Here is a 15,978-nt window from a genome sequence, read left to right as displayed (position 1 = left end):
ATTTATTTAAGACATTTTTACTTTTCTACCAATTTATTTATACGTAAAATTTCTGGCTCGCCTTTTTTCTTTTAACTTGTTAAAATAGCCATTATACTATTATATAATTATACTATTATATATTATACTATTATATAATTTTAATATATAATGATATATAGATAAGAAATAATAGATAGCGACATAATGAACGAAACATTTGTTGTACGAATGCTCTAACTTAAAGGTCCGAGAATCCGGGCGAAAGACAAAAGGCATAGGCGCTTTGTCGCTCCTATAATATATCGCATTTCCCGTAAAACTAAGGGACTCGCCGAACGGTACCTTCGTCGATTTCTTCCAGTATCGAACAAGGCGCCATTGTACGTTTCCCAGTGTATCTCTGTTGTCGAAGTAAATCCACGTAGTCCTTTGCTGAATCGGAGCGCCGCCGCGCGAAATAAGGAACGGAAGCGCTTACACCTCGAGAAGAATTCTCTTCGAGAGCTTTTCTTCGATATATACCGACCGCTTCTTCCTCGCTCGAAAGAGATTCGAAAGGACACTGGAACTAAAGGGAAGAACGACAACATGAGCAACGGTGGAGGAAAGCTGACCCTTCCCTTCGAGAAACAAAGTCTTCCCCTTTGCTTGTAGCGCCGTCGAGAGCTTTACTTTTCAGAATGCGTTTGATATTTCGATAATTGCTTTCTTGTGACCCTCGTCATCAAGGAGTTACTAGTTCTAATTTTTTTCAAAAACAAGACAAGATGAAATAAATAGATTTCCTCGTTGATCTCTTCATAAATTTCTGAAAAGTATATTGCACTCTTTATAAAAAATAATATATTATAATTTGTAAAATGACAGCGCGCGATAATGTTAATTGACTCAATAGTTGGAAGTGTTGAGAATGATCCATCTTTACATCTAGGATAATAAGGAAGTAAATAAAAGAAAAAATGTAAAAAAATGATAAATAGACCTTTTTTTATTAATACTTTTGTTAGATTGTCGGGGTTCAGGCGGAAATAATCAACAGTTGGTAATTTGTATTGATTTAATCACTTCTTCTAAGCAAAATTTCCTCACGTACTCATCGATGCGACCCTTTGCGAGATTCAATTAAAGTTTCGTAGAAATTCTGATTGTCAGCCGAGCACAAGTTTATAACAATTAATAACAATTTCCTTTTCATCGTCATATCGTCAAGTTATGACATAAGATAACTGAACTTGCGATGAAACGTGAATTTTACTATGATTCTAGATAATGAAATTGCTGCTTACTTGATTTCAAACGACTGTTTAGATTTATTTAATTTTTTTACAATTCAATAAAATGAGAAAGAAGAAAAGTCAAAGAAAAGTCAGTGAAACTCAAAATTAAAAATATAATTAATTAATCATTTACTTAACGAACTATATAAATATTTTCATTTAATTTTAATCATTCTCAATTAAGTAATTAAAAGAAAATGACAATATGATATAGATGAATAAATTCATAAATTAAATAATTGAAAGTGAAATAAAAATGAAAACAAATGTAAAAGTCACATCGAAGATCAAAATATAAAGTTGATAATAAAAGTAATCTAAAATTAAATATAAAAATAAAATACATTTCTCACGACAAGTCAAACGGTAAGGAAAAATTGTCAGAGAATAAAATTATGTCTTATTTTGTTTTGAAGACGAAAAAAAGTGAAGTCAAAAGTCAAAATAATAAAATTTGAACGTGTACCATTTCCAATGTCATGTGTACTTGTAAAAAACAATACAATGAGCTTGTCGACATAAAAATTGTGATTGGAAGTATGGTAGTCTAAAGACTTATATTATTACAAGCAACAGAGAACAAATGAAATTCTATTATATAATAAAACGAGCGCAATTTATTGATTTATTGATTTATTTTTTTACAATTATTTTTACAATCTCTCATTGTTATTGTTGCAACAAGAAAATATGTAGCTCGATATTAATTAAATAAAAACATAACAGTGAGAAAATAACTATGAAACTGTGCCATACCTCGAAATGGATCTTTCTTTAACTTTTATATTATTATTTGTGTTATCCAAATCACTATTTTTCTAAACAATTAAAACTATTTTGTTAACCAAATGTAACCTTCGAATTCAGTTTACCTATTTATTTAATATCTTTTCGATGCGTTAAAAATTTTAGTTTTTTTACGACACTGATTAAATAATTATTTTAATAAAACACGTCAATTGATCAGCGGAAACAACATCAAATAAAAGCTAAGGAGCTATGTTCGCGTTTTTCTCGCTTCCTTTTCGTGTCTCGGAAAACGAAAAGGAAGAATAATACACGTGCGGTCGACACGTCCCAGGTGTTCCTGATTATCTGCGGGAAGGGAAAACGCTGGGAGTTCCGAACGGGTCACCTTAAAAGTTCGACAAATTAGCTTTTACAAATTAAACCCTCCCCACGGTCCCAACTTTACCGACGGAATTTAAGGGAATCCGTTCGTATATCGATAGACTATAAAACTTCACCGGATAGGAATGGGCCCGCGTCTGCCCGAGAATTTACTGGAAACGATATCCCTTCCATCGTGCTCGCCGTATCCGTACGACTTCTTCTTGCAATTCACTGCGGACGGTTCCACTGCGAAAGATCCGACGAAGGATGTCCACGCTTGGGATCTCGTTAAAGTTTCAGGGAAACAAAAGAAACAGTCCTTTCGAGAGTACAACGAAGAAATTTATATAAATACACTAGATAATGTGTGTGTATTGTCGATTGCGTATACGGTCGAATTAGTAATTAATCTTAAATATCAATAATAGTCTTAACCAAATTTTTATTAGAGCAACAAAATTTTAAAATTGAAAAGTAAAAAAGTTTTTGTAAGTCAAACGTTTTTCTCAGTGTTGCAATAAATCTTAAATTAAATTAATCGAAGAAGTAATGTTTCTAAATATAATATGTATAAAAGATATGTATAAAAGATAAATATATTTTGGAACTTTTTTACATTGCACTTTGCAAAAATGTAGCTAGATATAAATCTGAAAATAATGATTTGTTGCTTAAATGTCAATACTTTTGTAGCATTTGTCATCATACTTGAATTTTCTATAACAATTATTTTGATGATCTAACAAAATTATTTTCTGTATTTAGCTGCTTTCGATACTTCAAAATGAAATTATCTTTTCCGTGAATATCGACAGAAATAAGGGGCTGACGATTGTCTCATTTACAAATAGATCGTGTATTTCAATCGAGACATTGCGTATCGAGCTATTCTGCTTATCGAGTCGATCGACAATCTTGCCATTGCAGTCGTCAACGATGAAATCGGCTGCGAATCGCGTCAATGAGGGTCATGGATTTTATCGCGATCGCGTAATCTGGCATCGTGAAATCGCGCAACTTGTTGCATGCCGGACACATCCTCGGTTCTCCACGTCTTTTTCCAGCGTTCTTTGGTAATGTAGAGAGAATGGCCATGTTTTATTTTCAGAATATTGTGCAGTGGTGGAGGAGGAATCCCTTCGAGCGATTCTGCGCGCGAGCGCGTTTTGCCCTGTAGATGTCAACCAGAATATCGGGCAAATGGAGTGGATAAGTCTTTAGGTGGACTGGCGGGGTGTAACGGCGACACACTAGGGATGAGTTTGAGATGTTCCTCCTAGATAAGACAGGGGGAATCGTGCCCAGCGGTATATAGGATATCCCGTGCTGGGGTAGATCGTCGATATAGATAAGCGACATAATCGGACAGACATAATTTCGGGTGGAGACTAAAGAGCAGGTGTACGATCAGATTTCCGTGCCCATCGAGCATCCGCGAACGCTATATAACGTTGTCGCCCGAGACGTTCTTATGATTAATGCTGAATGCGAGAGGAATTCGAATAGGAGCGCGTAGGATATTCCAGCCTCGGTGATATTTCCTGACCGAAATGTTACAGTTGATTTATATTCCGGTTGAAATGCCAGCAGGCGATTTTCTGTCGGAAAAGATGACGGTTCTCTTTAAAAAGTTAAATTTCTGAACGAAATTTATTATAATAAATTGGATAACTGTGATCGTATTACAAATTTTATTTTTATCGCAAGTTTTAATTGTTGTTAACTAAGTTAAGTTTTCATGAAAGGAAAGAATAGAAGTAAGTTATGAGGTTCTCTCAAGCGAGAGGATTGAAGTTTTCTTAATTTCACAAAATGTTCGATTTATTCCTTTCTTGAGGAACACGGAGAGAATAATTCTGTTGAAGTATCTAAAAATTCAGCTAGATATAGATTTTAAAATAATTCTTTTGGACACCATCAAAATAATTATCTAAAACACTCAAAGTACTTGTTAAAAACATTGTTCATCAAGTTTGAACATTCTACATAATTATTTTGATAATCCAATAAAATTATTTTCATAAATATGAGAGAGAACACTAATAATCGATCAAAGTTAGATGTTATGAATACAATATATATTTTTAATTTGTAAATTTAATTATCTCAGATATGACTGCACCGAAACGTTCGGATATTAATCACGATCGATCTGAGACACTAATAATATAAATATGATAAAGCACACCGAAACATTCGGATATTCCTATATATGAATTAAATAATTCCCTCTAAATTAATTCGATAAAGAACTAATTGCGAAAAATATCTCAGCCAGGATTAAAATTATTTTCAGATCTCGTAAATTCTTAGGTACCTCAGCAAAGCCGTTCTTTCCGTGAAGGAATTAAAAAACGTTTTGAAAAACTATGCTATACTGTTATGTTTTGCAAACAATGAAAATATGGCGAGATATGGTGGATTTATGCTTTTGAAACTAACAAGCCAAATCTTTTTGATTGTACAGGAATGGACACATGCTGACACATCGAAATAAAAAGCCGTACGAGTGCAAAGCCGAAGGATGCGGCAAGTCTTATTGCGACGCGAGGAGCCTGAGGAGGCACACGGAGAATCATCATGCCGGCAGCAAAATCAATGACATCATCGGTCCTTGCAGCCCCACGACCGGACCTCATACGCCGAATACCCCCGGAAGCAATCCCAGCACACCAAGCACACCTGGTGCAACCTCTACAACGAATGGTCACGGGCACGCGGCCTTGAAGCAGCTTCTTTCCACCGAACCCGCGCAAACGCAACAGCAAAAGGTAAATCATCTTCATCATTTCTTTCCAATTCGTTGAATTCTTTGACTACATTGCGAGTAAGAAAATGCGTTATATTTATCATGTTTAATTAATTTATTTCCGTAAAATATAATTTTACTTGGAACGCGATTATTGCAATTTGTAATTATAGTTACATTACATAGGAACTATCATTAAGTTGGTAAGCTTACAGACACAAAAAAAAATAGAGATGACCAATCGATTCTTAATTTGTTTCGCACGAAACGAACGAGGGATTTGAGTCTCACGTCCTTATTGTTTCTGTCGATCCGTCGATCCTCGCAGCGTTGCCCGTGCTGTATATTTCACGATTGAATTTTCTCGAAATTGGTCTGGAATTGCTGCGCCCGAGATGGGTTTAAGGGCTTACAGAGCGAACCTTTCAAAGAGTCGGTCAGCGTGCATCCAACGCGAGTTCGCAAAGATGTAAGAGGATTAGGTGGCTTTTCCACGATTGCTGAGTATGTCGCACGATCCGTAACTAAAACGCCATTAATTTCTATATCGTCTTTATCATTCAATTTCCGCGATCCGTTTAAACCGCATATCGAGCTTATATGATATTACATAATTAAGAGGAAATGTACGTGTTTCCAACATGAAGACCACGAAATGAAATCTTCAAAATGAAGATGATAATTCCTACTCGCGTAGAATCACATTAATTAGAATTTGAATCCGCAAGTCAGCCAGGTTGTTGAGCTATATAGAGCGGAAAATTTCTTCTCGATCTCTTTCGAAAGCGTTCCCTCTCGCTTTTATCTCTCCTCGCTCTATGGATTTAATTTTATAGCTTGCTAGCTTTCGGTAACTTTTATTACCCGCAATGGTCCCGTCTACATCCCGAATGTAATGCACGACGATAACGAACTTCAGATTACTATCTCGCCAATTATTACAATCATTACTCGGACCTCGTGATAGTTTAACTTCTTTGCAACTCTGATGAACTTAATTTTCATTGGCCACAAGGTTGAGTGGATTCTCTTTTGAAACTGGTATAAATTATATCCGAAAAGCCTCTTTAAAAGTAGCTATTTTGCATCACCGAGCTAATTATTTCTCGTTAATGAAGGAAATGCGTTTCAACAGAAAGTAACTTTATAAAATATATCAGTATAATTACTGTTCAATATATTATACATTTTGTAAAACGTAATATATCATTTTATATTGTTTCGATTTATATAATAGCTATAATTTTATTTTCAACACTTTCATTTTATTCCCTATTTGTTTTTCGATTCACGTTTCTGGATAGTGCCAACCATCAGTCTTTCGAACGTGGTAAAACGCAGAGGCAACCGTTTCGACATCACGTTCGTAAATGTCACATCAGCACCGTCGCCATGGCTTTTAAACGTTATCGAAAGAAAGTCGTTAGTTCCAATTCTGGCCGTTGCAATTAAAGGACGCGAAGCGGAAACTTCACGCCGCGCCTTCAGAAAGGCCTTGCCCGATCCTTTCCCTTCTCTCTCTCTCTTTCTTTCTTGGCCGTTACCATCTTTCTACAGATTCGACCGACACGTAGGTTAGTAGCCCGCTGGCAAAGTTTATTGGCTGCGACCCTTGACCACGTAGGGCCGAGGTGGCTACACCCCGGCACATCATTGTCGAGCGATAAAAGGGCGCGCGCGAAAACGAACCGTCCGTGAAGAACGAGGGAAGTCGAAAAGAGAGCCTCGAGGTGAGACCACTTTTCGTCTTTTCCTGCCTGCTCTTTACTAACCCCCTTCCTTTGCAATACCCCTCTGTCAGACTGGTGGAAATTAGTTCTTGGTCGTAGAGCACGGAATTATTGCCTCTTTCAAAGTCGCTCGCTGCGCTTACATTCGAAGGCGAATGAGAGATGCGAAGAGAAAAGCGCGCATGCTGGAGAGTGTAAGAAGAGAAAAGGAACAGAGGGAGAGGGAGAGAGGGAGAGAGAGAGAGAGAGATCAAGAAAGAGCTAGTCAGTGTGTGTGTGTGTGTGTGTGTGTGTGTAGGTGTGCTTCCGTGTGCGTTGCGCTGAGAGAGAGTGGGAGGGTAGTTAAACCGAGACTACGAATCTACGATATTGAGTTAGAAGTAAGGCGGGTCGACCCTGAAGTGGGGGCTAATAAAATTTGATGACCGGGAACTTCGTAATGAGAATGAGACGCGGAAAGGAGGTGGAATCGAGGAAGGCAGAGAGCAAGTAAGAGAGAATGGGAGAGAGACGAAAGCGGTCGGCTATGAAAACTTCTCAGACATAGCGAGCCCGCGATTTATGATATTTCATCGGACAGCCGCGGAGTCCGGAGAGTAATCTTTTGTAGTCATTAATTTTCTTTCGCTACGTCGTCGTAAGTTGCACCCGCCTTTGTCAGAAATAGCGCAGTTGCGGATATTTATGAATTTGCTACTCCGACGCGTGAAATTTAATCAACGCCCGCGGATACTGCGTTAATTATTCACCGTAGCTCTATTGCGTGTTAAATCTGTTTACGAATTTTACGCGACGTCAATCCTCGATCGACCGATAGCATGCACTTCATATTTCAAATTTGATTTCTTAAAAGTTTTAATTAATCCGGCGATCCTTGATCTAAAAACATTCTAAGACGTAAATATGTATTCTTTGATAAGAAAATTATTTCTGCGGGATGTTTCCACAAAAATGGATCAATCATATTTTATTGATTGTCCCAAAAAACGACTATATTGCGATCGCAAACACGAAGTCTTCAGAAATATAATTAGTCATTTTTTATTAAATATATTCATAGAATTGTAAATATAGTTATCATTACTAACATTATAATAATAATAATTATATAGTAATAATAATTATAAGAATATGTATCAATTATAATTAACAAATACTAAAAATTTTTTCTCTCAATGCACATTATCAGCTTTTCCTCTATATCATATCTTAAATTGTTACATATAAATACTTCATAAATGAGACTAATACAACTAAAAAAAAATCGATCGGTATAATTATAACGCATCTTCAAAAGAAACTTCCAGTGTTATTGGCTCTGAAATTATGTCGTATAAGAGATTGCCGTGAGATTGTCCGTTGAATGAACCGAAAAGTCATCTCGCGCCTTTTCGAGCTTTCGCCTCGTTCGAATCGGTAACTTCGCGTACGTGCCGCGTTTGGGATTCCGCCGAGGACCCGCCATAAAGTCGTCAGGGCACAATCGCGCGTACGAAAGTAGAACCACGAAGAAGTAGGAAAATACGAGAGAGGAGCACGTGTGGATAGACGAGAGAGACAGTAAAAGGGACAAAGGAGGACAGTTATGGGAGGACGGGAGAGGGATAGTAGATGAGGGTATATATGTATACCGAGACGAGAGAAGGGTTGACGAGAGAGAGAAGTGGCTTTCCGACGCGCGAGCAAGCTCGCGATTTTCCCGTCACGTAGAGATGCGAGCTCGACTAGACGACGACGACGACGACGACGACGACGACGATCAAATTTGTTCGGGAATTCGAAATCGCTGGGACGGAACGATGGGTTGGGAATAAAGTGTATGCGGCAGCCGAGTGCGTTCGCGCCGCGCCCTAGGAACCTTTCAGTTGGTTCGCCATGAGTGCAAGGAAGAAGAGACGAGTCGATGGAGAAGGAAAGAGTGATTCGACATCAAAAGGTGTCTACCGGTCGTTCAACTGACTTCGGTTCGCGCTTACCGAGAGACGGCCTCGTCTGAAAATCATGGTTACCGTCCTGGAAAATCACTGTATCGCTCCGGAGTCGTGCGCTAAGTCAAAGGATACGTTCTTTCATCTTAGACACGAGATTCTTCTAGTATAAAACTCCATCGTCAAATTTTGCGTTTTATTTGAAAATCGCGTCTCTTTGAAAATTGCGAGTATATACGGATCATCTTTATTATCGTTTAGCGCATTCTTTCTCGTGAATCATCTCGATAATATGATATAAATTATTGATTTTATATTATATCGAGATGATATAACAATTGAACACTTTGGACTTTGTGCATTAAATTCATAATGTTAAATTATACTCAATTTGAGTTATTTTTAATCATTTATAGGTCGACACTGCTTCTCAATGTGTCATTAATTTATTGGACTAAAACAATGGAATTAAATAATTCAATTCAAGAAATGTATTAAATTTAATTCCAATTTAGACGTTATTAGTTTATTTGATAGAAAAAAATAGAGAAAGAAGAAAAAATTAAGAATTCAATGTAATGAAAATTTTTTGAAACATCTCATTAATGTTAATATTAATGCGATATAAATACATGATGCCGATATCACTGCCAATTGCAAACAGTTGTTAAAATTTCTAAAAAATGTTGAATAAAATAAAAAGGCGATTTACTTTATTTCGGTTGGAATATCATTGGAAATTAAGAAAAATTAGATCTCGCAACTACTCTTGTGCGTAATGCGATGAAAATATTGATTTCATGTTTTATAGTGAATAGTTATTTTTCTTTTAAAATGAATCGAGGCTAAATGATTTTTATGCGTATATTGGTGGCCAAATATCAAGCATACCAGGCGTCATCAGCGTGATTTTCAGTCGTGCAAATATTTGCCCGTGTAGGAATTACGGAATTCAATCTTGATAATACCGCTTCCATGAATTTTCGATCTTTGACGTGCAGTAATGACGTCAAAGAAATGTGGAATTTCATAACGTTGTCGTTAATGTATCGCGCTCGTTATTATAACGAAACAACTAAAAAGGCTTTGGTATAATTACAGTTAATACGCACGTCCGTTGCACTCGCTCGATTCGAGATTGCACCGCGATCGCAGTGTCAGAAAACAAACCAAAAGGTGTATACTCAAAAGCTATTTTTTCCACAAAAAATATGTATACATATATTTTTTTAATGAACACATTCCATGAATGCTTCAATAAAATAATAAAACGTTTTCATACGCTTGTGTGAGACAAATACGAAATATGAAAATCTTTTGTATACGTATATGTTTTTATGTATGTCGGTGTCAGCGCATAAAGCTCTCTTTATCGAAAAATTTATTTTTTTTATACATTACACTTTAGTTTTTTTTATTTATTTAATTAAACGTTCGGCGTCTCTGTTCTCGACAAATGCGAAATGTTTAACAAATGTTTTATTTGCGTCGATGCTCATTCAATCTCTATCATCCATTTTAAAATGATTGGACAATAAGAATCATCCAATCGTCCTCTCAGCGACGAGAACTGGGTCGAACAACTGCTAGAGACTAAATCTCGAAGACTGATTTACGGGCGTCTCCGAAATCGATTTATGCGACTTCGGACGTCCCGCCCGCGTCGCTGCGGTTCCAACTAATTTCGAGTCGCCAATGTAGTATTTTCAACCGAAAACAATTTTCCCGTTTCGCGACGCTATCCGACTTTAATTACATTATGGAATTTCATATCGCGCAGAACGTATTCAACGAATTCCACGCGGTGTGATTCCGTGCATTCGTGATTGCTGCGTCGCGCATGTTAACTAGCACACGTTTGACGTTCGATAGAGTTAGCTTCTTGTCAACGCGGCTTCCACGTGGCGAAACGAAGTCCTCAACCCCGAAAATAATTCGGTTCTAACGCAGACCCGATTCTCATTCTATGTCAGCTCCACCCAATCCCGTCGTGGTGTGTAGCGTGCAATTGGCGAAATTCCTGAAATCTACTGGGAAGGATTAACTTTGAGAGTTGGACAATCGGACTTGGCCGTTATTAAATTCTTGTTTATAGATCGGAAGTAAAATTCGTTACGACGATAAACTATAGATTTCACGATGCTAGGAAAACACACGTTTCGCTCCTCCCAGTGTTCCGTAATATATAGAAAATTTATATTTATATTTAAAAAATGCAGATTTTTCTTTCAGTTTACATTTCTAGACGGATAATTATAAAACCTTCTGTGATTGCTGTTAATTTAGTAATAATGAGAAACTTTGCAATATACATTACTTCGCCGTCTTTTTTTAGCGAAGCTATCTCATGTTTAATCGGCCTCGGCAGAACTTTAATTTAGAACCGTACGAAGTTTTTAAATTATTAAGCTAACATCGGATATCCCGTCCAGCGTATAATATTTATATGCTGCTTTTCCGCTTTCGAACTTTTCTAGGAGTTTCATTTGGTTAATCATTCTACCAACATTGTTTCCGTATCCACTTTGATAATATTAATTATTACATAATTACTTTGGACGTTATATGAAATTCCAAATATTTAGCGTGTCATTAATAACGAAATTAATTATAACATTAATTGTTATTGACACTAGTTTTCTAAATAGAAGGAATAATCATCACTGTTTATTGATGTTATTAAAATTATTACGTATATTAATTCAAATCAATATTGAAAAACGATATCTATAAAGAAAGAGTAACAATATAAACAAAACTTTTAGACGACATGTCTAGTGATTTTTTTTTTCTTAAGTAAAACGACAGAATATTCTTATAACATCGTTTCTAAACGAATGATAAATTTTCCGTTTCAAAAAATATTTTAACTCACGGAATATATCCACCTTCTTTAAAGTATATAATTATGCCTCTACATTCAATCGTTCCCTTCCATTCATCGCTTAATCTCTTGTAATTCCCAACCTTCTCGCGTTCCGTCGTCATCGAATTTCCTCCAATTCCGAGACGAAATCGCCCCGTACTTTCTTTTCTACGAGAGAATATATCGTACCTCCGCGGTGCAATCTTAACAGAATTACGAGCGTAATAGCCTCTACTCTACTTTAGTACTCCGACTGATTTATATCTGGGCTCTTTCATTCAATGAAGTCGATACAAATGACCACTAGACGAATGTTCTCGTCCGTAATGTCCGAGTATTGTAATAATGGATACGGTATCCCTCTTGAATTATTAAACCCTCTCGAATTTAAGTTAAATGCTATAAACAATTCTTCTATATTTAGACATATAAATACGTTTATAGACATTGCATCGATAATACGGTTTTTAATTCCTGGATACCGTCCGTCGGGTAATTTTTCTACTTTACCCCTTGCAAAGGGGCTATGGTTGGCTGTCTGTGAAAAATAAACGAGCGCGTGCAACTTGGCGCAACGCCGTTCCGAGCCATTAAACTTGCACGCGGTAGCAAGTTTTTCGAAGCTGCGCATGCACTCTTCTCATCTCAGCATGCACGAAGGGAGAAAAAGAAAGAGAGAAAGGGAGAAAGAGATCGTTGCATGCTATACGGCGTTGCACACACGCGAAGCGCAATGCTGTGTGCCCGTAGGGGCTTTCGATATTCCGGCGCGAGTGCCGCGCGGAAAAAGCCTAAGCACTACCGTTATTGATGACCGTCGTGTCGAACGGACCGCGTTGATTTATCGGCCCGGAGGAAAGAAATATTTCTCCGGGGCGAGCAGGAGAGAGGCGGAGATAGAGCGACGGGGAACCGCAGGTGATACGCCAAGGCGGAAATTTACGATAATATTTGCCGGGGCCGGACGAGCCGCGAAATGAAATTTCCACGATATGGCTTACACTTCTCGCGACGAGACCTTTTTCCCTCGACTGCGAATTTCATGGTAGTCACGAGAAGAAATCGTGACGTCGGAGATCGGAAAGCGAAAAGTCTGATGATAAATTTCTTTTTTATTTAATTATATCTTAAGGGATATTTTTAATATTCAGAAGTTGAGCTTTTTTCGTAAACACGTAACCTCAGAGAATTTTTTGTGCTACTTGTATAAAAAATTTATTCGTCCTCAAAATTATGAAAATCATATCCTTCTGATAATCATAAATTCAGAAACGGGAGATCGTGTCTCCTGAACGTTATTTATATTAAAATATTTCACGAAAATATCTTTTTGTTAGAGGAATAATTTACGAGGAATAATTTACGCAATGTAATATAAGAATTACAAAGAAATATTCGTTAAATATGACACGAGAGAATCAATAGGGAAAAAGCGAATTCTAGCTTGCATCATTTGAACGGTATGTTAATTAGATGATACATGAAGGAAAACGAATTGAGTTAGTCTGTTCGGGCAAGTATACAATGCTCCGACATATATCACGAACGGACACAATATCCGCAGTTTACATGCCGAGCCTTCAAGTCCATTACGCCGCGAGCTACGAACTAGTGTGTTCTAACGCCGTGAACAACCATTTCCTACGCGACGTACATCTAGCTAAGGTATATTTACTCCGAGCCCTCTCGTTGCAACCCACTGCGGCTCCAGAGACGACCCGAGAGATTCTCGACGAAAACTTGTTAACCGTCGACGAGCTTAAGCCACTCGAAGGCTTCGCCTTCCAATTTCTCGTTTGTCGTCCTCTACGTCTCCAGGTTCGAACTCGCGGCCATCCCTCTCATAGCTCGGTTCTCTCGTAAGATCCGATAGAAGCGATGGAGGAGGAAGCCGTCCCTCTTGGTATCATACCGGGTGGCCCTTTGATGCATTTACCGCGAGCGGTCTGATAATGTGCAGCACTGCAAGTAGTAACGCTTTGGTCCGCCGGCTGACTTGTGTCTGCGCTCTTTCACTAGATAAGATTGATACAGACGAGCGCTATGGTATATTAAATATATTACATTCTTTACTCGTTATACATGAAATATTTGATTTTTTTAATATTAACACTAAAAAGACTTTATTTCTAATAAGTTTATTATTAATTAATTTAATATTAAAGAAATTTATCATTTTTTTTTATCTGCAAAGAAACAGGTTGTTACGCTTTTAATAGGTTCATTAATTAAGATTGAAATATTTTTTAACGAAAGTAGTGAATTGGGGTAAATTTATGAAAATTGTAAATTACATATTACATTTCTGTATACAACATACAAATATGTGATAGCGTGGAAGTAATATTTAATTATAATTATCTAGGGTTATTTATCACACTTAAATGATAAATCAATATGAGAGCAGCACCTTGGCTGCACCATCTCTATCTTTTCGCAAACGATCGAGAGAACCGCTGGGAAGCTATTTCGCTTGGGGGACCTTTATAAATTTACGTCGAGCAGCATGATGACGCGCCACGCTTCAAGTAGACGATAAAAAAGTAGCTGACTTGAGCGTCGAAACTTGGAGCGTATACACGAGCTGTAGTAAAAGTCCGCGTAATGATATATGGGAGTTCGAGTGTCCGCCTCAGCACCGGCATCCCGCCGTCCCGGTGCACGCCAATAGAACGTTCTGATGAAAATTGCATCAACGAACGGTAAAATTCTGTATACCGATGTGAGAGGCTTTTGAGTATCCATCACGGCGCCGCTGTCGGTTAGGTAAAAGTATCTCGACGGAAATTGGATCGTCGCCCGCCGATAGCCGAGAATACTCCACCGTGTTCGACAAAAATTATCTTTTGGTCGCGAAGGACACTTTTCCCCTTCTCTTCGTTATTCTTCTCTTTCTTTCTTTAAAGTATCGAGTTATATGTGTGTGAAGAGAGACGTTAATATTAAATTCTTTCTAACGAAGCACAAATGCTACATTGAAAGAAAAGATTGGCTGCTACAGCAAATTAGATAGTAAAATATATGGCATAGCATTTTTTAATTGGTTGCAATAGCCAATTTTTGGTTGCTGCAGCCAATTGTTGGTTGTGTTAGCTTATCCGCAATGTATAGGATTTCGATTGGCTAACGCAATCAAAAATTGGTTGCTGCAGCCAATATAAAAATGCTATGCCATATTTAACCATCTAATTTGCAGCAACCAATATTTTCTTTCATTGTAAGATTCATAGAATATGCAGTATATATCTATTGCATCCATGATCGCGTTGGAGAACAAAAAAGAAAATTGACGGAGAAAATATTGTTCTTCTGATGCTTTTTGCGGAAAATCGTTTTAATGATTTCGCGGAATTGGAATGTGTCGCGATAACGACCCTCTTCAACGTTGGTTATAACTATTATCCCGAGAGATTTATCTTCAATTCTTTCAAATGCACATTCTCGGTGCGCGCACACGCGAGATGTTCCACTGCACCACGTAGAATATCATTTCCAAAAATGATGGCACGCGCTACTCGGGACTTTCGTGGAAAATTGAATCATATTTTCTTCAGCTCGCTAAACTTCTAAGTCACGTAGCGCCATCTGAATTTCGAGTTTGGGCCTTTCGGTCTTTTTACGTCGTTCTACAACATGGTCGACGCTGCACAATTTACAAAGTGGCTCACGTAGCTTGCACTCTTTTTAAGTAATTAGCTTGACTCTCTTCGTAATTTAAGTTACCTTGTATATAATTTAGAGTGGCTATCTTTGAGACTTTTGTTTCGCTGTAAAAGACTCTGCGCGATGTTTTATGCAATTGGCCTTCCTGTCATCGCGTCGATCATCTTTCTTTGTACCGATAGCACGATCGCGTATTCCATATTCATGTTCAGAAACGAACCTACGGGTGGACACGGGCTGTACATATTCGTTCTCTTTCCGTTAATCATCCGACGATCTCGGCTATCGGTGCTGCTCCATCATGTTCATCCATTCGCCGATCGTGCGTTACAAATCAAAGTCAGCAGCGAGCAGGATGGAGATGTGTCGTACACCAATGTCGAACGGGACATTGGCATGCGAGAAGATGTGACATGAACAGAGACGATGCATCCAAGGGAAGGGCCATGATAGCCATGTGCAATGCAGCGCGGCGGCGACACGGCGACATTTCGTGTTCAAGTGGACCCGAGCGTTCATTTGATATACAGCTAATTAGAGATCGAAATCGCGATTCGTCAGAGAGAGCAGCTCGCTTTGAAACGGATAACGGTCGGGGCAGCTCTCGTGTGTCTATGAGACTAGTACCTCGCACATGCGTGTTCACGTACGCGAATGCGAGTAGATATAC

The 15,978-nt window shown here is 37.9% G+C and overlaps 1 protein-coding gene and 1 long non-coding RNA gene across 8 annotated transcripts in view; one reads left to right on the top strand and one right to left on the bottom strand.

Annotated features, from left to right (window-relative positions):
* LOC147909275 (uncharacterized) overlaps positions 1–15,978 on the bottom strand; it is a 308,493-nt gene that overhangs the window by 205,786 nt on the left and 86,729 nt on the right. The gene's annotated exons all lie outside the window — the stretch shown is intronic.
* LOC105153914 (Transcriptional-regulating factor 1) overlaps positions 1–15,978 on the top strand; it is a 432,031-nt gene that overhangs the window by 335,385 nt on the left and 80,668 nt on the right. For all 7 annotated transcript variants that reach the window (XM_087407003.1, XM_011069054.2, XM_087407002.1 and 4 more), the window contains one exon: positions 4,840–5,143. In XM_087407003.1, coding sequence (XP_087263129.1) covers positions 4,840–5,143 — 304 coding nt within the window. The remainder of the gene's footprint in view (positions 1–4,839; positions 5,144–15,978) is intronic.

The sequence above is a fragment of the Acromyrmex echinatior genome, chromosome 6, assembly GCF_024713525.1.
Source record: "Acromyrmex echinatior isolate Ae372 chromosome 6, ASM2471352v2, whole genome shotgun sequence".
NCBI classification, from domain to species: domain Eukaryota; kingdom Metazoa; phylum Arthropoda; class Insecta; order Hymenoptera; family Formicidae; genus Acromyrmex; species Acromyrmex echinatior.
Note: the sequence above shows the minus strand (reverse complement) of the source record. Positions and strands in the feature narration are given on the sequence as shown.